The following is a 25,165-nucleotide window of genomic DNA, read 5'->3' as shown; positions in this document are numbered from 1 at the left end:
CAAGTTACATCCGGTCAGTAAATCATCAGAAAATCTTTTCCAGCTAAATTGTAGACAAATCCAAGATGACGCAAAGAAATGTGTTTCACTCTATTAAATCTTCAATTCATTTGTAAAAATGTGTAAATAAAATATCCTTACCATAAGGTTTTGTGTATAAATCAGAGGCAGAAAATTAGAGGAATTTCGAATGTATGCTGTGGTATCACAAAATGGTGAAAAACAAACACGAGATGGTTAAATATTTCCTATATAATGGTGAGATGATTAAAATTCAGTGGCGTATGTTTCATTAATGGCACACACAAAACAAAACAACAGCACCTAGAAACAGGACCTAATTTTCAAGATTAAATGAGATACCACTTTTCAGTATACAGTACATAAATAAAAATGTTTATTTTTGGACATAAATTACATATTTTGCATATGAAACTGTATGGCACAATTCAAAATATGAAACATTTTATTTTTGTCTTACTAATATGATCAAATTCGATTGAAGTAATAGATTTTTAAATCTGTAGGTTGAAACAGTGGAAAAATATACTCATGTGTCTTAACTAAAAAATCACATTGACCCTTTTATATAGGAAAGCATGACAGCGTAATACAAATAATGTGGATCTGTGCATAAAACAATTACAGTTGGGATACAAAGTGTCTTATCAAGTGGAAATACTGGAATTTTGTAAAATATATAATTACAATAGGACATGACGGCCTAAACAATATCCACACCCATTAAAAATTTTGCATTTGCTGTGCTGCTTATTTCCCCTGAAGTTCAATGTTTTATTTCATGACAGTGTATACATCCTTTATGACAGTGGCAGAGATGGTCTTTGTTTCAGGCAAGGCGGCCCACAACCTCCACTATGAAAATCTGTGGGAACCCTTGGAATAACTAATATTCATTTAGTATCATTCTGGGACCTGCGCATAAGGTGCACGTATCTCACCTAAGTTAAATCCTGTTAACTATAAAAGATCTAAAATTCAAAACAGTAGGCATGACTAAAGATAATAATGAGCCTTACTATAGGTGGTGTTACTTAATGTGCACCAAGTTTGACTCTGTGGGGGCTGCAGAGGAGAGTCATGAAACTACTTCAGGACTGAAGATGGAACTTCTGCTCCACAGTCTTAAATCTTGTTATTAGGGGCAATACTTGTTTGAATGTGTATGTATTTAATCGGACGGATGCAGGAACCATTTGTGTATAGTTGTCTTGATGGTTTTTCAGTAGCTGCTGATTTTTTTTTTTTTTTAACCTGAAGCACTGAATTGAAACTGAACTGTGCTATCTTCACTAGCTGCCTCCAAAATTGAATTTTAGTCGAAATATGCACAAAAGCTACAGTAATAATCTGCATTTCTATTTTTTTCCATGGGTCTGTTATACAGCAGGATAAACTACCCTAGAGTTAGTGCTCAGTTTGTACTTTTGCTTTTTATGACATATGTCATCAATGTTTGTAGTTATTGGCCAAACCTATCAAGTCAAACTGTATGTTTTGGTGGCAAACAAGCACAAACATTGATTTAGAAAAGAAAATAAAGTGAAAAGTGTCAATTGTCCATCTTGCTGACGTTGGATGGTCAATGTGAGCTGTATTTTTTTTTCTGGCTGTGCAATGCTTAGATTGCAGCTGGACATTCAATAGATCATCAGTAGTACATAACTGGTTACCTAAAGTTTCTTAAAAATACATCCATAGCAAATTTCTCTCCACCAACACGCCATGACTGCAAGTGTCTCAGTCAACATTTATCTGACTGTAGAAAGAGAAGTGGCTTGAGTAAAATTGCAGTGTGAATCTACGCTAATCTTGCAGCAAGTACAGAGCATTAACAGCATATTTATAGCACATCAGGCAGGGCAGCTCACTTTGCTGCGACTTGGGAGCACAAAATGTATACCTGAAAATATGATCAGCATGCCCAGCTGATGACGAAAGCTGGGCACTTCAGCCGTGCATCACAACAAATAAATATCCCACACTCCAATATGAATGAATTATTCAGAAGTCAAATGATATGAATTGAAATGAAATGCCCATATTCAAAAGGCACTTAACTCTATACTGACAAAAAACAGCATGTCAATGACAGTATATTAGTAATGCACTGGTTTGTGGGGCAACGGACACAAATAATGTCAAGTTTCACCAACATAGAACACTATACTGTGTGTATATATAATACATGTACATATACATACTCCCACTGTTAAACTTGGTTGTCTTCCTATTTTTTCACCACTATTATGGACACAGATATTGAACCACAATCTCTCATCATCATTCTAACATGCACATTTGCTATTATCAGAACCCTCTGATGTGTCCGGGTTGGTGGGTCCATTAACTCGGACAGTCCCATCAGGGATCCAGGACTTGTCGACACATCGTTCCATCCTCTTCATGATAAGATCCAGCAGGACATCCACGGCCTGGTTGACATTCTGCCCGTTTGCAGCACTTGTCTCAAAGTATGGTATTCTGCATGGAAGAAAATATTGGTCATAGAAATGGAACCACAGACTCCGGCTAACAGTAACAGTGCAACACAAACCTTGACCTGGTTTAGAGGGGAAAGACCTTAAAGGAGCTTGAGTTCCCATTAAAAGATGAACAACTTTGGTCTTGTAGGGCTTTAAAACAATTTACACAATGCTACTGCACTACAATATCTGTGTTTTTAGTAAAGGTGTGTCTAGCAGGATATTTTACACGTGCACAAATATTTGCTTTTCAAGGAGAACTAATTTAATCCAACATTCTCCTGCAGTTTTTGGCAAACAATGCAGCCACTACCTTCTTGGCAAACACTAGAGGGAGAGGTTCATGTACAAATGGATCAAAACAGAGACATACCCATACTTCTCTGCCAGCTCACGGGCTTCTCCTTCACTCACTGCTCTCTGATCTGTCAGGTCACACTTGTTGCCACATAGAATCACGTCTGGACTTTCGCAATAGGCGTGAATCTGTAACTGACCTGAAAGATACATTCGGCAATCCATTATTCATTCAGTCCTGTTTTATTGAATAATAATATATTCGCCTGAAATAAAAAATCCAAGCAGTAAGCAGTAGCTTAGAAAGACTTATTCATAACTGGAAGATTTTTTAACAAACAATATTTTGGATCTGACAGCAGCCTAGCATCAATTCTACATGAGCCAGACTGAAATTACTTTGACAGTCAAAAGGAATCTAATATTGCCAAATGTCCTGTCATTTTTGAAAGTATCATCAGTTTAATGACTAAAAGTGGACATTTCTGCATGACATATCAGAGGACATACTCATCCAGTTTCTGACGTTGAGGAAACTTTGTTCATTTGTGAGGTCAAATAGGAGGAGGAAACCCATTGCATCTCTGAAGAACGCTGTCGTCAAACTCCGAAACCTGATACCATTAAAAAAAAAAAAACACTTCATGAGAAATATAATTAAGAGAGAAAAGCAACTGAAGAGAAGACCAGTTTTTGAGGAAGGTAAGAAAGTGCTGGTAGAAGTACTCCATGTACCTCTCCTGTCCTGCAGTGTCCCACAGCTGCATGTGGATCTTCTGCGCTCTACCTGAAGATCCATCTGGATTTGCTGATTTGTAAACCTGAGCAAAACAGACACAAGTGAGGTTCAAATAACAGGATGCTGTGTGCATTAAATTTAACTGATTATGAACATGGTATCAGCAGCTATAACATAAAGCCAAAACACTAAATCTTAGAGGGAATGTGAAGTTAAGTTTAGCGTGCTTACACATCTTCCTCCACTAGAAAAAACAAACGAAGAATCCAGCTCCTAACGTTAGCTAATTAATCAAATTATCTAAATAGGTTTGATGACTGATGTTGAGCTGTCGAGGAGGGCAACCAAAGGTCAGGCCACAGTCTACTAAGCAGCTCTGTTTGATTAGCTTGTACTGATGTTCTGACCGGTGTTTCGTTCAGCTACAACTCAGTGACCGTGTTCAGCTCACTTTAGAAAGGGGCTTCATTAAACAGAAATTAACTTCAAGACATACGTTGATGTAATGTTTCTTCTACACATCAAAGAGTGATCAGTCTGTATGTGATCACAGCCACATGGTGTGATCATGCTGTGATTACTATACTCAGGCATCAGGCTTTAGTGTGTGGCAGCATGCTGTCATTAGAAACCAGGCCTGTCATAGTGCGTTGCCTGTTTGTATGAGCTATAATCACTGGCAATCAAAACATCTAAATCAATAACTACATACATGTTGCATTCTGCATTATATAGCTATTATTCCTGAAAAAGTAGATCAAACAGAAATCCTTGTCCGCCGTTTAAAAAGCAAGCCTGTAAAATGGTGAGCTGTATTTGGAGCATAGCTGACACACTCCTCTCTGCTTTGTTTGGGCACATTTTCAAAACATTTTAATCCACACAAGAAAAAGATCTCATTGATTTGATTAAAAAGATTAGCAGCATTAATGTGGTGTTTCAAAGTAAGCAGCAGCTTGCAGAAATTGTTTAACTCTATGGTTCTTCAGGTTTCACCCAACGGTCTAGGAAGTAACAGATTGATTTTAGAAACTCTGGACAGTAAAAAAAAACAAAACAAACAAACACATGAAATGTGATTTTTGCAAATCAGATCCAAGCCATATTTGGGAGGGTTTTGAAATTCCAATCACATTTCTACAGATGCATGTCAATCTGGACACTCTAGCCCCACAAAGCAGATTTCAAACGGTCCTTTGCATCATTATCACATCACTTCAGACATCATGTACATCTTTTCTTTAATATAGTCAACAGTGCATCACTTCTGGAGGTTGCAATCCACACATGTCCTTGGCCAACAAAGGTGGCTTCTGAAACCTATTTAAGCTTAAAAGCAGCATTAGGTCTTGAGAGTATTCCAGTGCATACTGTTGCTTACAGCTGTATGCTTGTGACCACTGGACAGGCAGCCACAGTATTACTGGTGTATCCATCCCATCATACATTCGATACAACTTCGGTCATTTCATGGACCAGGAAAAAAGAGTCTGGTGTTTCATTTCCATGCTCTATGGATTTTACCATTCAAAGACCGGAAGCACAGCTTGGAATTACTTATTGTAGTGCAACCATGATGATTAAAAGGGATATTGACATCGTCAAATCACAGCTGTCACGGTCAAACATTTTTTTTTAATGTTCCTTATGCAGCATTTATTAGTGTCTCTATCTTTATTAATCAGAAGTGGTGGAAACTCTTCTAAAAAAAAGATAATGATCGAAGGACAGGCACTTAAAAAGAATTGTGCTAGATTGCCTGAAAGTACAGTATAACTATGACAAAACCGTTTACTCTGGCCTCAGGCCATACAGTGTGTTCTCAGAGCTGGAGGTCAGTAACATTAAAGAGGGAATATTGAGTAAATATGAACGCTGCTCAGCTGTTGGCAAAGGGTATGAAGTGTTTATTCTTAAGGAGGGTGCTGCCTGCAGTTCACCAACATTAGTCATAACTTGGACTTGGACTTGGACTTGCAACATTCATCAGTAGTCTTTTGTCATAAGAGAGTTACTTAATGGTGTAGGAATGCATTTAAGCCTCTAATGAGGCAGCCATAAATACTTCTAGCACACATGGACACGAGGAAATGTTACATCTTAGAGCATAAAATCCATCTGTGCTTTTACTGAAGTGTTGAACGAAGGAAACCCCCCACAGTTGCAATGTTGGCTTGAGATCCATTTTCTTCAAAACTGATTGAACTTACCACTCTTTTTTCTCTGAAGTCTATTCCAACTGTAGTGATGAACTTGGAGTTAAACTTGCCATCTGTATATTGGTAGAGGAAGCTTGTTTTTCCCACACCAGAGTCACCAAGGGCTAGGAATTTGATGAGGTAATCATAGTCCCCGTCAGACATAGTGAGTGCTTGATTTCTGAAACACAAACAAAACGACTCATTCAACCCATAGTCACACTATTTGGCAGAGAAATGAATCTCAAAATGAAGTGTTTTTTGTTTTTCTAGCCCCAAAATGACAAGGTGAAGAAATTGTAAAGTGCATAGAGGATCATGTCCGTGGTGTCACACAATCTGGCCCTGAACCCACACAGTGACAGCAGTCTACATCTCATCCAACAACTCAAACATCAGCAAACCCTTAAGATGGATGAAGCTCTGGGTGCTGAGAAAGGATAAGGCTGCAATATTATATATTAGTTCCAAGTGTTAACAAATTCCATTAAAAAACTAACACCAACAATTAATGTTTCCTACAAACAACAGCTCCATGTGTAGCTTAAGTCTTAAAAGTTCAGGTGAGATGGCATTTCAAGAGTATCTGGCTTCCATATCCTGACAAATTTCAGAGTGAAACGGGACAGGCAGGTGGACATAACGTTGGGACTTGAACGTTCATCCAACCTCATCATTTGTTAAAAACTACAGTGCCCAGCTGTTTTAAAGATTTCAGACAGGGTAGTGATGTTGGAGAGTACTGAGAGAGACTAACTTCTAACTAACTAATCATTCGTTCACTACTCTCTTTGTAAGAGACACTAACAGGGAGAAGGAAGGAGATGTCAACCAAGTCCACTTAGTATGGCGCATATTCACACAGTCCTGAGAGGAGGTCTCACAAGTGAAAACACTGTGTCGGCCCTTTAAGATCAGTCTCTCAACTTCCCAGAGATCATCAAGGGAAAGCATCACATACTATGTTAAAAAAAATACATTCTATTCGTGTATCATCTTTCATACAAGAAATGCAGCTGAAAGTGATTTACAACAAAGAAATCACACGAACCAAGTGTTCACAAGAAAAGACACAGAATGGACATAAAAACAGGGATAGACTTTAATGTAAAATAAGATGGAGAATAAGATCCACTTGATAATAACAATAAAAGTAAGATAAAGTAAGGACGAGAATAAAGAGAATGTATAACAGAAGATAGAAAATAAAATTGGGAAATAAAGTTAAAGAATAGGAACACAGAATGCAAAATATGAAGTAAAATGCACGAGTGTTGCAACTATTTTTATGTTGAAGTTGGTTTCTGTTTATCTCTACTCTAGAGGACCAGTGAAAATCTACCAGTTACAACGTGTAGCCTCAGCTTGCCAACTATTAATGCATGTATTAATTTTCTATATTTTCACATATCTTAAAAGTAACAAAAGAAACTCACGTCCACCCCTGCGAGGCTCATATACTTTGTAGTTTAACCAAGTGCTGGCGACAGAAACACAAAATATCTTTTACACTTTTCCAATATTACACAAGACCTCCAGATGTAGATTTGTACAGTTCATGGCATTGTGGGCTAATGTGTGTGACAAAAGAGATGTTTCATCATACTGACACAGTGACAGGAAGCATTTTAAATTCATCTGTTCTTCTCCAGCCACACTAAAAACTGTGTATACTTACTGTCACTATTGCAAGAACCTAGTTGTAATTTCTCTCTTCAGATTAGTATCTTGTTGATGTTTATTAAGGACTTGCGTGTAGAGGCATGTGATTTCTTACATGTACACAATGAGAAGCACAATATGATATCTACTGATGAAACATTTTCACTCCACATAGTTGACCAATTCCGGTCAAAACATTTAGAAGAAAGCGCAGGTGTATCATATGACCAGTGTGCAGAAAAGCATTTAGACAAGTCTTACATTCTTTTCCTGTAACCCCCGCTGAACCTTTCATCTGGAGCCGTAAGAAGCTTAAGGTCTCATGCAAAATCAAGATCCATGATAAATGCACTGTGATGGAAACGGCTCGACTCAAGCACTGATGTGGCCATAAACGGTGAGCAAAGACCACCGAGCCCAAGAACTATGACGTCCGCATTCTTGCTTGTCAGCCTGTTTTGACTGAGATAGGTTAAAAGTTATAAGTTAGGTTTTATTAAAAGCCATAGGCCGTTCCCTCAGGGCTGCTAACTCAGGGTGGATCAGTCGTCATCAACTATTAAACAAATCCTCAAGATCACACAAACTTTAATAGAACGATTTTGTTTTACATTTGAAGTGAAGCTTTGATTTTTTTACTCTTTACTACTGATTCTTCATCATATGGTTTATTGTATTGTGAAGCTCTTTGACATGGTTTCCTATCACCATTTACAAATCTTTACTGACCTCTACAAGGCAAGGCACCCATCATCCCACACAGCTCCTACCCCACTCTGTTATTAAGAAAAGAAAATAAGATGTAGCCATTAATGACCTGGTTAATGTTCACTATAAATAGACTCTTTGTGTACCGAAGCCCACAGAGAGTGTAAATATACAGCATAACTTCTAATCAGCTGCTCATGAATGTTATCAGATCACAACATCCACGCCTTTATATTCACGCAAGAGCTAATTAGCTTAAAACTCACAACTTCCTGCCTCACGTCATCTTTGCACCACTTTCCTTTTATCTTCCAGGCAGAAGGCCCACGGCTTCATATACACACAGCTGCCAATTTATTAGGTACATCTATTTTAAAAGAAGTATTCTGAGACAACAGTCCTGCAGGTTATGATGTTAATTTTTTGTTTTAACTATTTTAAAGAATCAAATCTTCATCACATTTATATTTAAATTATGACCTTACATGACTGTAAACAGGAATCAACGCCTCCTGTTTTGTAGGTTGCATTGGTTTTAGCTAGATGTTCCTAATAACCAGACAACTGTGTGTTCCCAGTAGACCTTTTGTCAAACGGAACAAGCACAATTGTTGGCTCACAGTAAAGGAAACTGAGTGGATTAATGCAACTGACACATTATTGGATTTATTCATGACACGTGTGCTTTTCCTGCTATGGCAAGTCAAAGTGTCTGCAGAGAAAACATACACTGTTATACACACATTTGTCTGTCCAAGTAACTGAGATTATTATTGAAAAGCCTGACAGAAAAACTTGAGTCAGTGAATGGTTTCTGACAGAGTGAGAACAAGTCACAGAAGAGACACTGTCAGGCAAAACCACACTGCTCTAGATTGTGTCAGCAAATTTCTGCAGACCATTATCAGGCTGATCAAACATCTCCTTAGTGAGCCCCAATCAAAAACATGAGATAGCACAATCTCGTGTTAACAAGCGGATGTTACAATAAAAAGAAAGCAAATGTTCATGCATAGTGTGCCTCGCACATGAAGCTGTGCTAAAAAAAAAAAAAAAAAGAAGAATTCTAGTCGCATTACACTTGCCAGTCCTATTACAGCTGTGAAAAGGAAGTAAGCTCTGATGGCAGAGCATGATCTTCCACATTAAGCAAGGAAACACAGTGCTGTCAACGATCAGAAAGAACATCAAGTCTCATCCTTTTTCTTCCTTACATCAGCCTTTCTGAAACAACTATGTCCCAACCTGGCCTCCTCTTCTGTATGGAGACCTCTCCAAATCAAACACAATGAACGCTGTTTTCACATTAAGTAGGTGAACAAGCAACGATTAAGCATAAGATTAAGCATATAGCACTAAAAGTTGGCAAGAAGATCTGAGACTTCTTCACTGTGAATCCCTGCCTGTGCATGAGTGTCCTGCCAATTACCTTCTTAGATTTCAACATTAACTTTCCTTAACTGCCCTTTAAGCCTTAGAAATTGTGCAAGTTAAAGTAACTTGGGTTAAGAAGAAATTACATCAGACAGTCTAATGTTTCCCACAACCTTTTAACAGACAACAAACGAGGCCCTGTTGTACTACAGGATTAAGGCGTCACATAATACAGGACTCCCTTCAGTGGAACAGGCCTCACAAGCAGCAGTTAAATAGCAGTCGAAAACCAGTGTGACACCTATCTTAATACAGATTACCGGTTAAGAACAACAAATGCAATAATTTGACCTTTTTTCTCATAATACAATTCTGATACCTAAACACAGCCTATTAGCTGGTACAGAATAAAAATCTAACACTACCTGATGCCAGTAGTAAATCTTAAAAGTTTAGTTGGTGTTGGTTGCTCCCATCTGACTGATACCAGCTCCACTTACAGTACCAGTCAAAGGTTTGGACACACCATCTCATTCAAGGCTTTCCTTTATTTTTAGCATTTTCTACATTGCACATCAGTAATGAAGACAGTGAAAGTATGAAAGAACGCGTGGAATTATGTAGCAAACATAAAAGTAAACAAAGCAAAATGTGTTTTTTTTATTTTAGATTCTTTAGAATAGCCAAAATTTGCAAAATTTGAAGAACTTTAAATGTTACACAAACCACCAAACGCTATGAGGAAACTGGTTTTCATGAGGACCATCATAGGAGAGGAAGACCAAGAGTTACCTCTGCTGTGCAGGATAGGTTCATTACAATTACCAGCCTCAGAAATGGCCAATTAATGGCATCTCAGATTAGAGCCACAGAGTTTAAGTAGCAGACACATTTCATCGCAAACTACTAGAGTAGACTGCGTGAATCAGGCGCTCATGACCGAATTGCTGCAATGAAACCACCACTGAGAGAGACCAACAAGAAGAGGAGAACTGCTTTGACGGAATGGACATTAGTGGAAATTTGAACTTTGGTCTGAAATTTGTGTCTGTGAGTCGCAGAGAAGGTTAACAGACAGTATAGCCATGTGTGGTTCCCATGGCCAAGCATGAATGATGTGTCATCAGATCATGTTTTGGTTACATGGTGCATTACACTAAAAAGGATGTGTGCTTAATGAACATACCACAAAATAATTACTAACTAATACATATACGATGTGCAGAAAGTAGGACAAGGGGGTCAATAGGCCCCCACAGTGCATTTTTTTGGTTTAATCCAGCCCTGGGTGCATCCCTACTAGAAACTAAATCAAACTATCATGGCTTTCTTTTAAAAAAAAAAAACATCTTCTCAACTTCTTTGATAACCTACGAGTGTGGCAGTCTTCTTAGGGGCACAGGGCTACACCACACGTCTGACAGGTGTGATTTAGGTTGATAAAATCTTTTGTAGGTTCACGTTAGAAATTCTATTCATGATTTTGTGGCATATTTTTTGTCATCTCTCTTATGTTGTTTTGTCTGTAACGAGTTATTATTTCTGCATTTACTGGCCAGATCTCTCTTGAAAGACATTTCTAATCTCAATGAGGTCTTCCTTTTCAGGTCAAGTTTTAGGTGGACCAGAAGTGGGGAAACTCTGAGCTCTACCTTAACATTTTCTCCTGCAGTGGGAGTTAACCTAGTAGCTGTGTTTGCCAAGCAAGTACTACTCCCACAGAGGCAGACCAGCAAACAAAAAGCAGCTTTAATCATTCCTCAGGGAGAAGTGGAGGACCCACCCTGGGCAGCTGTCCAACACAGAGGCCAGCAGCTCCTTGGGAAAATCCGGATATGCACATACCATAAACTTTAAAGAGTGCAGCACAAGAGTGACAACTGAGAAATAAAATGAAATATTTAGAAGGGGGCAGCATGCACCTTCTTCCAAACTTCTGGCTGCCAAGGCTGGTGACTATCTAGTCATTAAAATACCTTGCCTGGTTTTATCTGCAGCAGCAGCAGCAGGCAGTGTGACGGACATATAGCTCATTCCCATGCTGAGACACAAACAAATGAACAAATCGATTAACAGCAACAAACCAAAGAAATGTCCACTGAGCCTCAGCTGGTCATCATGTGGCTGTCACTGTTGTTGAGGTGGCCTCTTAGGCATGAAATAATCACTTTTGTGCTTGATATGTTTCCTGCCAAGAGCACTAAATTGGATGCCAACTTCCCAGCCTGCTCTGTCAGACATAATACAGCCAACATATGGGTCCAAACATACCGAAACGTTGTGGTAAATGTTTAAAAAAAGTGAAGTTTTGCTTGGAGGAAGCCGTTTTTTTACTTGTGTAAACAGCAGCTGTGTTGATCTCTAACGTTACTGAGCAAGTGAGGAAAAAGCTACCAACCCTGAGGAGAGGATAAGGCAAGTGTTTCCAGACGGTCTTTGGTTATGTGAGGGTGAGCCTGACGAGCAGTTTGCTGTTTATAACGCACATAAATCGAGTGAATTGAAGTTTAAAGGAAACTTCTCGACCCCTCGCTAGCTGCTGACAGATGCTACAGACTGATTTCTTCCACTGACATTTCCTGGAAACTCATTTTAACTACTCACCAGCCCCCGGGGCGTTGCTGCTGCGCACCGTGTCCCGATATTAAAAAAAAGTGTATGAAAGTGACCGTTGAAGACTTTTCCGAAAGGGGAAAAACTGAAGACTTTACTCTGTCCGTCTCCTCTGAGCCATTAGCTGACATGAGACCAGCTTCGTCTACACTGAACACCAGCTTCACTTTCCGTGGACGTCGTGCCGTTGAGAAACAGCCCCTCCTCCGTTACATTGCTCACAGCTAGCTTAGTTTAGCTTAGCTTACTTTATCTTAGCATACTTTGTCTTAGCTGAGTTTAACTTATCTTAGTGTATCTTAGATTTGTTTATCTTAGTTTAGTTAACTAAGGAGGAAATGAGCAAAGAGGCAGCATTTAGTAGGTACATTTAAGATGCTCAAAGTACTATGCTTGAGTATTTCTACTTCATGCTACCTAATACTTTTACTGCAACACATTTCAGAGGGAAATCTTGTACTCTTTATTTCCACTGCGTTTATCTGACAGCTATAGTTACAATGAGCAAAGTAAGTAAGTACATTTCAGTGGAGGAAAGTAACTACTATAAAGGGATCACTAAAATAACACATCCTAAATCTAAATAAATGAAATATTCTTATTAAATATTTTGTTCTTTACATAGTTGCATGTGCTGACAACCACATCACACAAAAATATCAATGGAAATTAAATGTATTAATCCATGGGGTCTGGATTTGGAGTCACACTCAAAATTAAAGTGGAAAAGCAGACTACAGGCTGATCCAAGTTTGATGTAATGTCCTTCAAACAAGTCAAAATGAGGCTCAGTAGTGTGTGTGGCCTCCACGTGCCTGTATGACCTCCCTACAACGCCTGGGTATGCTCCTGATGAGGTGGCGGATGGTCTCCTGAGGGATCTTCTCCCAGACCTGGACTAAAGCATCAGCCAACTCCTGGACAGTCTGTGGTGCAAAGTGGTGTTGGTGGATGGAGCGAGACATGATGTCCCAGACATGCTCAGTTGGATTCAGGTCTGGGGAAAGGGGGGGCCAGTCCATAGCATCAATGCCTTCGTCTTGCAGGAACTGCTGACACACTCTAGCCACATGAGGTCTAGCATTGTCTTGCATTAGGAGGAACCCAGGGCCAACCGCACCAGCATATGGTCTCACAAGGGGTCTGAGGATCTCATCTCGGTACCTAATGGCAGTCAGGCTACCTCTGGCGAGCACATGGAGGGCACACATTACACCACACCATTACTGACCCACTGCCAAACCGGTCATGCTGGAGGATGTTGCAGGCAGCAGAACGGAGTCTCCAGACTCTGTCACGTCTGTCACATGTGCTCAGTGTGAACCTACTTTCATCTGCGAAGAGCACAGGGAGCCAGTGGCAAATTTGCCAATCTTGGTGTTCTCTGGCAAATGCCAAACGTCCTGCACGGTGTTGGGCTGTAAACACAACCCCCACCTGTGGACTTCGGGCCCTCAAACCACCCTCATGGAGTCTGTTTCTGACTGTTTGAGCAGACACTGTTTGAGCATTTGTGGCCTGCTGGAGGTTATGTTGCAGGGCTCTGGCAGTGCTCCTCCTGTTCCTCCATGCACAAAGGCAGAGGTTGCTGTCCTGCTGCTGCGTTGTTGCCCTTTTACAGCCTCCTCCACATCTCCTGATGTACTGGCCTGTCTCCTGGTAGCGCTGTCATACTCTGGACACTACGCTGACAGACACAGCCAACCTTCCTGCCACAGCTCACATTGCTGTGCCATCCTGGATGAGCTGCACTACCTGAGCCACTTGTGTGGGTTGTAGACTCCGTCTCATGCTACCACTTGATTGAAAGCACCGCCAGCATTCAAAAGTGACCAAAACATCAGCCAGAAAGCATAGGAACTGAGAAGTGGTCTGTGGTCACCACCTGCAGAACCACTCCTTTATTGGGGGTGTCTTGCTAATTGCCTATAATTTCTACCTGTTGTCTATTCCATTTGCACAACAGCATGTGAAACTGATTGTCAATCAGTGTTGCTTCCTAAGTGGACTCTTTGATTTCACAGAAGTGTGATTGACTTGGAGTTACTTTGTGTTGTTTAAGTGTTCCCTTTATTTTTTGGAGCAGTGTACATAATTATTGTAGTAATTGTAATCCACTTGTGTGTGTATATTTTCCATTTCTTTATACTTGGACTCCACTACATTTCAGAGGGAAATATTGAGTTTAACATAATACAACATAACATACTAGTTACTTTACAAATTCAGATTAAGACAATCACATCAACAAATAAATTTTGATGTATTATTACAGGATAAAGAAGATTTTATCCTCAGAAATCACCCTGAGGATAAATTCACAAGCTATCCATACCCAGTATATAAATGAATTCAAATTAGGCCCACCTGTACCAACATTAAAGTTATTACATACATATTAATGAATCAATTATTATAACCCAATAACATAATGCAATACTATGAAATGGGCCATTCTGCATAATGAAAACTTTCACTTTTAAAATATATTTTGATGCTAAAACTTTTGTACTTTTCCTTATGTAAAATTGCTGGACTTTTACTTGTAGGAGAGTATTTCTACACTTTGGTATCACTGCTGTTGAGTACTTCCACTACTGCTACATTTCATCACCGTGATATCAGTTACACCTCTAAACTTCTCAGATGGTTTATTTATTTTATAGCTACTTGAAGCCCAAAGACATAAATGTATCCAGCATTTCACAAATGAAGATTCCACCCAAAGTCCATACAAACAAGTACAAACATGTGTATCTGAAGTTCTTTCTTCCTTCCATCTCACACCTCACCAGATTTATGCTATGGCCTTTTGAAGGAAACCCAAACCTTGAGTTCTCCACCAGAGGACTGAGCTACTTAGTTTTATATAAAGTAGTTAAAACTAGCTCAATCTCACCAGCTACAAAAGCAAAATGCTATTTATCTATCAGCATTAACAATCAATTGATGTATTATACATTATATCAGCCATAGAGCTATTTTTACACTAGAATAACTACTTTGATACTTAAAGCACACTTCACTGATGATCATGTCATTTATTGTGTCATGCACGTGCAAGTGCCCAGCTCACATGGGCTTATAAGACAGCCGAACTGTTGCAGTGGTGAAATAGTTTCTTTCACAATTTCTGACTACTCACTGCCAACAAAGAGCAGTGATTTTTTTTTCTCAAACTTGACAAATAAATTCTGCTAGAAAAAAGGATAATTTCATCAAGTTTTGTTAGAATCATCCCCCAGCAGGGCTGAAATGAAGAAGGACATTCTACTAAAAAGATAGAATGAACACAAAGTCATGAAACTGACTTCATCTTCAATCCCACCTAAATCACATGTAAGTATTTTCTCTGCAGGGAGACCATTAAACCTGTTTCAAAAGCTGTTGAATGAAACTGTGCACACAGAGATCTGACTCTTTTGTTGGTAATTTGGAAATACTTTTATGTACTTAAATTAAGTAGGATTTTGAATTAAGGACTTTTAATGCAGTATTTTGAAACTGTTTTATTGGTACAATTACTTAAGTGAGGGATTTGAATACTTCTTTCCCCTCTGCCAGATAGATTTATGCTGTAATGTCTGAATTGTGTATAACTTCACAATTCAGATATGAATGTATTTCATGTTTTAGGACAAAATGTGAACTATTTTAAGGCTGTAAATGTAAATCCATGAGGGGAAAACAATCATTGTGAATCAGGCATGGGAGCCCAAACTGACCCATTTTTTCCTCAGGGATCAATAAAGTATTCTGACTCTGATTCTGAGGTCCTGGCACTCATACAAACATGACGGTGTATAATGAACATCACAGTCTCATCACAGGCCTCAGCAGGAGCTTTACAGCACTTTAAGCAATGTTGGATGACATATTTAGACTCAGAGCTCTAGTAAATATGCTTTTTTTTTTTTGCCAATGTGCAACATAAGTTTACAACTTTCACAACATTTTACTTGTATATAGACATGTATGTTCTTCTTCATTGGTGGTGTATATATATATATGCATATATATATATATGTATACATATATACGTATATATGTATATATATATACGTATATATATACGTATATATATATGTATATATGTGTATATATGTATATATGTGTGTATATATATATATATATGTATGTATATATATATATGTATATATATATTCTTTGGTATAATGACGTGTGAAACTTTGACACACATCCTTTTGAGACAGATGAAATTTCAGGAGTTCAAATGATTACATATTTTATTTTTGCACATTAACAACCACACAAAGAACCCAAATAAGCCTGTAATTATCCATGCTGGTCTTGTCTTTAGCTCGGCCTCCAGCTCTGACAGTCCAGCAGCCTCTGACGTGATTCCTCTGGCTTCTGTCTGTAAAGTATTTCCTGGGAGTCATTGTGATGAGTTGTCTGTTTCACTCTGTTTCTTTGGCACATCCTGGTTTTGCTGTCCTGGGGTCTTCACAGGCTCGAAATAAGGTTTGTAGATATAAATACCACCACCAACTCCAAGCAGTGCAACCAAGGCCATCTGTGTGAAGGGTATTCTTCTTCCAAACATGACTTTTAATACGAAATCTAAATGTTGAGACACAAGATGATCCTGAAAGAAAAGTAAAGTGGTGTCACCCAAAACACTTTATGGAGACACTTTTATTATACTCTAAGACTTTGGTTGTTGTTTTTTTTAAATCATTTTGCACCTCCTGTGTTCTGTTGAATGTTACATGTTCTTGCAAAATTTTAGGCATGCTGTAACTTGCAGCTATGGTGCGAGCTAACTGCTGTATTGCTGGCTGTGCTGGATACATAGCACCACATAGTATTTCTGCATAAATTTCAACATTTTCATAGTAAAAAGTCCCCAATGAGCCACAAGACCCCCTAAGTCAGAGGGAGGGTAGATTCAGATCAAAAGTCTGGTGTCTTTTCGCAGGACCAGGTCCATGCAAGACTGTACTTGTACATTTTTTCTTTTTTTCCCTTTTTTCCTTTTGTTATTTGCTGGAATCAAACTCGTGTCACTGCGTCAAGGTGTGCCTTAACACATGGTATGTACTGTACCTGATGAGCTACCGGGGCACCCCAGATATCTTTTAATCACCACCATGAATTCCAACACCTCCCATACCCTCCTCAACTAGTCCCCAGAGTGTGAGGCAGATTTTCATGTACTGGTGCTTCCTTTCATGAAAATTTGTCCAAATTTGCCAATGAGCGTATTCCACAACTCATATCAAGAAAAATCCAAGGCTGGCTGAAGCTGAGACTAAAAACTGTGTGCTAGGCTATGTGACATGCATCATTAGGAGTCTACCCCTGTATATGTCCTATATCTGAATGAGGGTTGTTTATATGATGTGGAAAAAGGCCAATTAGATGAGATTAGCAGCTACACATTATTCTCGATGGCATCTGAAAAAAGTCGCTGATATTGATAGGTATAATGAAGTCATTTATCAAACATTGACATTTTGCACTAGATAGATACACTTGGTGTGGACAACGATCAGTACACTGCCAAAAATCTAAAGTTTGTATGGCCATGTAAACCACTGTGCAGTGAGAAAAGTTATCTTCTCCCTCACTTAAGAACTATTTCCAATAAGAAGTAAATACATTTTTGTGAGTCTTATTTTGAAAAATCCAGACGTAACATAATGGCAAAGGGTCTGATGGCTTGACCGTGTCCTAGCCATGTAGCTAGCTGAATACCAACTCAAATATAACATTTCAGCTGGTATACAAAAGTTCTATTCTGTAACATTCACAACTCACCGAGGAAGCGGTTTGTTCGAAGTGTCTGTAATCAAACACAGACGGTCAGGAGAACACAGATGTAAAAACACAAGCTACAACTACAAGGACTCCAATAACACTTGTATGTAGGCTAGCATTCTTCTTCTCCTACTCTGAACTCAGTCAGGACAGCGAAAAGCTACAGTTCGCCACCTAGTGGAGGTGACACGAACCATTGAGGCAGTGGTGGAGGAAGTATTCATTACATAAAATAAAAGTACTAATACCACACCCTAAAAATATTCTGTTAAAAATTATGAATATCCTGCACTGAAAATGTTACTTAAGTAAGAGTATTTAAGTATTATCAGGAGACTGATTTAAAGTTTCAAAAGTAAATGTAGAAAAGAAAAGTGCCCCCTTTGACTGTTACACTAATATCAATTATATCATTAGATAACTACTGCACATGCATTCGGCCTAATGTAAAAGCAATATTTTACTGTTGCAGTTGGTTGAAGTGGAGCTATTGTAAGTATATTTTGGGTGGTGACGTAACATGAGTGAAGCAATTTAACCAAATGAGACTCATCACAATAAACGTGCTTAGAATGTGGAACTTTTATTTTGAAGTCGTGAAATAACTTTCGCCGGAAGTCAGTATGAATGCGGAAGCGCAGCTAAAACCTATGAGCAGAGTTCAGCCGTGCTCACTGAAGTTAATATGAATCCACAGACGTGCAGTTGTAACAGTTTAATACAATTGGTTAAATAAACGGAGAGAATATGCAGGTTGTTCTCCTGTAGCACCTGACCAAAGAGCTTATGTTAATTTCGTATCTAAAGTGAATTGTGTCTGATTCCTTGTGTTGAAGAGTTCACTCAGCTTCTGAATCTGACTGAACACACCTGTCTCAACATCCTGACAGGTGTACTGTTGAGGCAGCAGATTGTGCAGGCAAATCAAAAGACAAAATGTCATGATGGAGAACCTCCGACCACGTCTGAATTTTGGGAATAAAGTCGAAGATGTGAAACTGAGGAAACGAAAATCCCAACTGTACGCAAAAGAAGATGAATCTCTTCTGAACAACGGTGGGTCCTGAAACATGTGGTTTTTCATTTCTGGGGGTAAACAAACACAAGATTGAAGTAATGGTGACCAAACCAGTGTGCTGTGATGATAAAAATGAGATGTTACTAATGTGAAGTGATTCTTAACTCCACAGATGTGCTGAGAGCCAGAGTTGTTGTGTTTTGTCTGATATTCAGACTGATCAACTGCTTCCTGGTTCAGACCAGCTTCGTCCCTGATGAGTACTGGCAGTCTGTGGAGGTCTCCCATCGGATGGTCTTCAAATATCCTTTGACATTAACATCCGCAGCTGTGTGACTGGACCACTGTGGATTATTATTATTTTTATTAATAACAGCAATAGACTGACAGTGTAGGAATGGTGCTAAAAGGAAAATGCTCATGTGTATTTTTCTCAATAACTTATAAATTCCAAATGTTTTAATAAATAATGATGAACAACATTGTTGATCTCCATTGTTCCTGTGACTTGTAACGGTTTCTGGTTCTTTTATTTCTTACTGTGCAGCAACACAACAAGCAACTCTTGACATCTGTGAAGCTGAGACAAGTAGCTCGATATTATTTTTAATTATTCTTAGATTATTTTCTGCTATTCCAACCTTAACAATGTGACTTATGGGTATCTGACCTGGGAATGGAAGGCAGGAATTAGAGGATTCTCCTATCCACTCCTCTTTGCATTCATATACAAGATATTACACCTCATAAACTTCGACTCTGTCTACCTCCTGGCGAGTTCACATGTCTTCTATTCAGACAATTTTGCATTGGCACATCTTTGAGCAAATACATTTCCTACAGTCACTTTGTTTTGCTAATCCTGATCTAGTTCGTTCTGCAGATATGGCTTCCACGAGTAATTCAAGCACTCCTGGCTGCGTTTGCAGATGAAAAATTCTTCTTCCTGATCCGAACTTTGGAAAGTCGTGATGTTGCAACATGGACGGTGAGGAGTTTACCTTGGGGCTGGATCAGATCACAACACTTTATTCAAAGACTTGCTTCATGCCGGTTCACTTCTCATGTCACCACTTGCCTCACTGTTTCTTCTTGTCCTGTTCTCTAGTTCTTCTGCCATCTGTGCTCGTGGTTCTCGTGGTACTGCTGCACCAGGACTCTGACCAACAGCATGGAGACCACCATCACCTGTCTGGCTCTGTTTTACTTCCCCCTCCCTGGGTCCAACACGCACAACAGGTCTTGACTCATCACATCTTTCCATTTTCTCTTTCTTAACAAATCTCACCTCTAAAGATAGATTATTTACAGACACATTGTTGATGTTTTTCCAGCAAAAAATATTTGACCCTGGTGGCCTTGGCTGTCATCGTGCGACCGACAGCCCTGATCGTCTGGTTTCCTCTGCTGATCTACCATTTCTGGCGGGAAGACAACAAACTGAGCCTCATCACTCATACATTCATTCCTATAGGGTCTGAACTTTTAATCTCCCACTAATTTGATCTGTATTTCATCCTCATGTCTCTATTGCATAATAACAAGTAAATCACATGTTTTTTTCCCTCATTTCCAGAGCTGTGGCTGTTATGATTTCAACAGTGATCGACTGCATATTCTATGAAAAGGTGAAACATTAAATCCATGTGATTTGCTCTTTGTTAAGTCAAATGTACAACCCGATTCCAAAAAAGTCACTGTGTAAAACACAAATAAAAACACAATGCAGTCATTCACAGATTAACTGTTACGATGTCAGTTTTACAAAGTGTTCCTGAGACCATGTATTAACATCCTTTATCCAATCATGTGTTCACAAAGTGGTGAACCTTGCTCCATCCTCGCTTGTGAACGACTGAGCCTTTCCAGGATGCTCCTTTCATACCCAATCATGATACTATCACCTGTTACCAATCAACCTGCTTACCTGTGGAATGTTCCAAACAGGTGTTTTTGGAGCGTTCCACAACTTTCCCAGTCTTTAGTTGTTCCTGTCCAACTTGCTTTAAACATGTTGCTGCATCAAATTCAGAATAAGCAGATATTTACAAAAATCAATGGAGCTGACGAGGTAAAACATTAAATATATTGTCTTTGTGCTTTTTTCATTTGAGTATATGTCAAAAAGGATCAGCAAGTTATCACATTCTGTTTTATTTATTTTTTACAGTGACAACTTTCTCTGAATCAGGGTTGTAACAGTTTCTCTCTGTTTTTCAGTGGACCATGGTGCAGTTCAACTTCCTGAAATTCAACATCTTCTACAGTGTGGCTGATTTTTATGGCTCTCATCCGTGGCACTGGTACTTCACTCAGGGGTTCGCCGTTGTCATCGGCCCTCATCTTCCTCTCTTTCTTCATGGGTGCACCATCGCCTACAAAAGATATAAGATTCTGCTGGCAGCCGTCACCTGGACGCTCATGGTTTACAGGTAAAAGTCTGTGTTCACATTCATGGGCCCGTATTTATCTAACATAGAAGTAAACAAAATAATAATCGGAAGCAAGGATTTAACTCAAATGTTGTTTGTATCTTTGATGGTCTAACAAACATGTTGAGAATTAATTTCCTTCCTCATGAAATGTACAAAGCTGATGTTTTTGACCGTTTTGAAACCTGTTTTGTTTCCATCCATACTTGCATACTGGCAGTCTCCTTCTGAACTGCCGTTGCTGGTGCATTGCTATGATTCTTGCCGTGTTGCTGCCACCTGTAATTAACGGAATTGTGTGAAACTATTTGCCTATAGCGCCCCTAGTGGCCAAAACCTCCATTGGGTTTCACCTTTAGCAGTTTGATGAATGTGGGTCCTGGTCTGTCATGACGATTTTATGGTCGTCGGCAGAAAAACTGACATGTTTGATCCTTCGCTTCAGTTTGCTTCCTCACAAGGAGTTCAGGTTCATCTATCCTGTGCTGCCATTCTGTATGGTCTTCTGTGGTGAGTTCTCAATTTCACATCAAACATTTTTTCATGCTGATGAACAGCCAGACGTGTGTTCTAATACTCCTTCTACCACAGGGATATCTTTGGCTAATTTGAAAGCGGGGCGACGAGCGGCTGCGATCATCTTGTTAGTGAGCAACCTGGTTGCAGCGCTGTACACCGGTCTGATCCATCAGCGAGGGACTCTGGATGTCATGAGTCATCTGCAGACACTTTGTGATGTCAGCAGTGTCTCCAGTCTCCCGCAGCCAGACGTCCTCTTCCTCATGCCCTGCCACTCGACGCCTTTTTACAGGTACGGTATACCTCGTAATAATATATAAATACAGTCCATTTACCACACCTGAGGGACAGTCTGCAGGTGATGAGCTGCATGATGGGATCTGAATGGTGATGAGGTTATTCTTATCAAAGAAAGGAGCGGAAAGCTATACACTCATAATTCTGAGGCAATTGATCAATGCAATGAGATCAATGTTCTGCCATGTTGACTTTTTTCCCTGGAATAAAAATGCGTTTTTGTTCTTTATTGGTTGATCTAACAAAAAATTAAGACGTGACTCTTTTTCTCTCAGCTTTAACAGTGTTAAATTGTCCTGATCCTCAGTAAACATTAACTGCAGCACTTGTATTAACAAAATATGTGGAAGCAGGTGATGTGCCTGACAACCAACAACAAGAAATCACTGGGCTGCAAAGTAACGGCCTGCTACTGTGTGGTTGCTGTAGGGAAGGGCTGAGGTGAGGGGTGAGGATACAATCTGCAACCTCAACACCAGATACCACCAATTCCTGCACGCTGGACCTTTAATGCACCAGTGTGTCTCAATAAAAGCAACTGTTCAAGACCTTTGCCTGTATAGAAAGTAAAATTCAATATTGTAGATTATATCAGGAAATTTCAATCAAAGAATAACTAAATAAGATCCTGAATTATTTTGTTATTATGGAGCCTCAACGTCCAGCCTGACTACTGATGTCTGAATATTGATTTGTGTTATCTTTAATAACTTGATACCGGCTGAGTGAAACGGCAAACTTCCAACATACCTGTACAAAACAACACTCAGAAACTTCCTACTGACTCGTGACTGTACTCACTGTCACTGCAGCCACGTCCACTGCCCGATGAAGATGAGGTTTCTCGAGTGCCCTCCAGATCTGGGAGAGGAGGGTTACGTCGATGAAGCTGACCGATTCTACGAGGACCCTCTTCACTGGCTCAGGACTTCATTCCCATACAAATCTTCTCTGCCCACCCATCTGGTTTTGTTTGATGTCTTGGAGAGGGTAAGATACTCGTATATAGATATTTCTCTATGCAACAGAAAACTATCAGACTTTAAGTGTCTAAACTTTTAATATGTGTTTTTTGTTGCAGGACGTATCTGTGTTTTTGCAAGGGAATAAGTTTGTGAGGACAGCAGAAATATTTCACACTCATTTTCCTGAGGGAAAAGTTGGAGGAAGCATCTTTATTTATGAGAGACGCTGACAAACACTGCAGCAACGGCAGCCTTCTGTCCTTAATGACAACGTCACAAGATACGGATTTACTACCTAAACATTTTAAACTGTAGATGTTTTTTTTTTTAAATTTCACTCATCAGATGTCTCAAATGTGTTTTGTTTTTTATTATTCAAAACTGTATTTGGTGTGACCTTACACTTACAGTCATTTATTTCTAACACATGTCAGTGAAACAAATAAAACTGCCAGGGCCAGTTAAAACAAGCTTGAGGGAGAATGTTAGAAAGCTGTTTTAACTCTGAAAGCAAATTACAACCCTGTCACACACAAACCTGTCTTTGTAGCAGCAATTTAAAGCAACTGCATGATTGTACATGCAAACATATTTATAGTTTGATTTGAATTAACAGAAAAATGCCCAGCTGAGACTGCAGCACGCTTATTACCAGGTGGTGGATACCTGGAGCTTTTCAGTGTCACATGTACAGTGGGGCAGGATGCAGGTCTGGTTGTCTCCAGTTGTCTTGAATGTTAAAATAAACCTCTCTTACTTTCTTAAACCTCCTCCTGTTATAATCAAATTCATCTTCATTAGATGTTGTCTTTTTATTCAAACATGTTGAGGGAGCAGGCTTGCCCAACACCTCACACTGTGGGACTGACTGACTGACTGTGTGTGTGTGTGTGTGTGTGTGTGCGCGCACTTCCTCTCTCACTTCATGGGAACTTAGTTGCATTTTTTCCTCGCTCTTTCTCTTCTTCTGGAAAGTTGTGTTAATAAGGTTTCTCATCAGTGAATGGGCCTCTGGTTATCTGTGCATGTCTGCCTGCTTGTGCTTGTTTGGCTCCTCCAGCCAGAACTAGCTGATTGGGCCTGGTACAGTGATGTCACTTCCCCTTCCCCTCCGGATATTCTGTTCTGCCAGAACAAAGAGCAGGAAGCTTGGCTTCTTCTCTAGGGAGAGAGAAAGTGTGTGTGTGTGTGTGTGTGTGTGGGGTTGGTTGGTTGGTTGGTTGGTTGGTTGGTTTGCAGTGACTTTGCAGTACTGAGTGACTAATTTGCTGCAAAGGAAACAAAACAACAGCAGAAAGGAGAGAGATGTGCTGTTGTGTACTGTTTGTGTATTTTGCTGTATAAACGTGTGCGCATGTATCTTATTGTGTGGAAGATACATGCGGTTATGCCCAGTCAATTAAATACAGTGGCCATGTAGACAATAACTGTGAACAGACACACATTAATCTGTTGGTCCTGAAGGGGGCCTGAGCCATAGGTTATGCCTTGATGCACCAGTATTAACAACCTAATGATGTTATACACAAGAAAAGATCAGTCGCTGGGGTAATCATGCGCTACATAGACAGGGAAAGATTAATGCAACTGATTATTTACTTGACAGTCAAGTGGACCTCTATTCAGTTAATTGAGAGACTTTCTGTTTTTCTAAAGGAGAAGGAGAAACTGGACACAGGATGAGCTTTTAGTGGTAATTTCTAGTTTTTTAAATGGGCAGTACGAAAAGAAATGAATTCCCAGCATCAACAGTACAACATGTTCACATTGAATGGCAGTAAGTATTCATTAGGTGATTTTGAAACTGACTCAATTGTTTGTAGAGTGAGCATTCAAATGAGGACACTTCATTTTTGAAATGTAATCCTTTCATAACTGATTGTGGGTCATACCCATTTAATAACTATATGAATATATAAAATATTCTGTCTCTAATGCAGATAGAGGCTTAACAATTGATCTAACAATTATCCAAATGGTAATATTGCCTATTGCAATATCCAAAATGCAGGAGCTGTAACTGACTTCTTGACTTACAGGGGGTGCCACGCG

General features: G+C 39.4%; 3 protein-coding genes across 5 annotated transcripts; 1 reads left to right on the top strand and 2 right to left on the bottom strand.

Annotated features, from left to right (window-relative positions):
- Positions 1-375: 375 nt before the first annotated feature.
- rab27a (RAB27A, member RAS oncogene family) lies at positions 376-12,271 on the bottom strand. Of its 3 annotated transcripts, XM_041933480.1 has the most exons (7): positions 12,090-12,271; positions 8,133-8,179; positions 5,754-5,922; positions 3,540-3,625; positions 3,315-3,418; positions 2,881-3,004; positions 376-2,505 (listed from the first exon to the last, which is right to left on the bottom strand). In XM_041933480.1, the coding sequence occupies exons 3-7, from the start codon at positions 5,904-5,906 to the stop codon at positions 2,310-2,312; spliced, it is 663 nt and encodes a 220-aa protein (XP_041789414.1). In that variant the 5' UTR covers positions 5,907-5,922; positions 8,133-8,179; positions 12,090-12,271; the 3' UTR covers positions 376-2,309. The 3 variants fall into 3 exon arrangements, with proteins under 3 accessions (XP_041789414.1, XP_041789398.1, XP_041789406.1); XM_041933464.1 differs by lacking the exon at positions 8,133-8,179; XM_041933472.1 differs by lacking the exons at positions 8,133-8,179; positions 12,090-12,271 and adding an exon at positions 11,884-12,028.
- Positions 12,272-16,269: 3,998 nt separating this feature from the next.
- Positions 16,270-18,009, bottom strand: LOC121610661 (protein PIGBOS1). The gene is made up of 2 exons (XM_041942886.1): positions 17,883-18,009; positions 16,270-16,707 (listed from the first exon to the last, which is right to left on the bottom strand). The coding sequence occupies exon 2, from the start codon at positions 16,663-16,665 to the stop codon at positions 16,498-16,500; it is 168 nt and encodes a 55-aa protein (XP_041798820.1). The 5' UTR covers positions 16,666-16,707; positions 17,883-18,009; the 3' UTR covers positions 16,270-16,497.
- Positions 18,010-18,532: 523 nt separating this feature from the next.
- Positions 18,533-24,289, top strand: pigb (phosphatidylinositol glycan anchor biosynthesis, class B). The gene is made up of 12 exons (XM_041938430.1): positions 18,533-18,938; positions 19,073-19,202; positions 19,556-19,673; positions 19,784-19,888; positions 20,009-20,139; positions 20,235-20,375; positions 20,477-20,528; positions 21,121-21,332; positions 21,778-21,842; positions 21,924-22,143; positions 22,961-23,138; positions 23,230-24,289. The coding sequence occupies exons 1-12, from the start codon at positions 18,824-18,826 to the stop codon at positions 23,341-23,343; spliced, it is 1,581 nt and encodes a 526-aa protein (XP_041794364.1). The 5' UTR covers positions 18,533-18,823; the 3' UTR covers positions 23,344-24,289.
- Positions 24,290-25,165: the final 876 nt, after the last annotated feature.

This window comes from Chelmon rostratus, chromosome 1 (genome assembly GCF_017976325.1).
Source record: "Chelmon rostratus isolate fCheRos1 chromosome 1, fCheRos1.pri, whole genome shotgun sequence".
NCBI lineage: Eukaryota > Metazoa > Chordata > Actinopteri > Chaetodontiformes > Chaetodontidae > Chelmon > Chelmon rostratus.
This window is presented reverse-complemented; position numbering and strand designations above follow the sequence as displayed.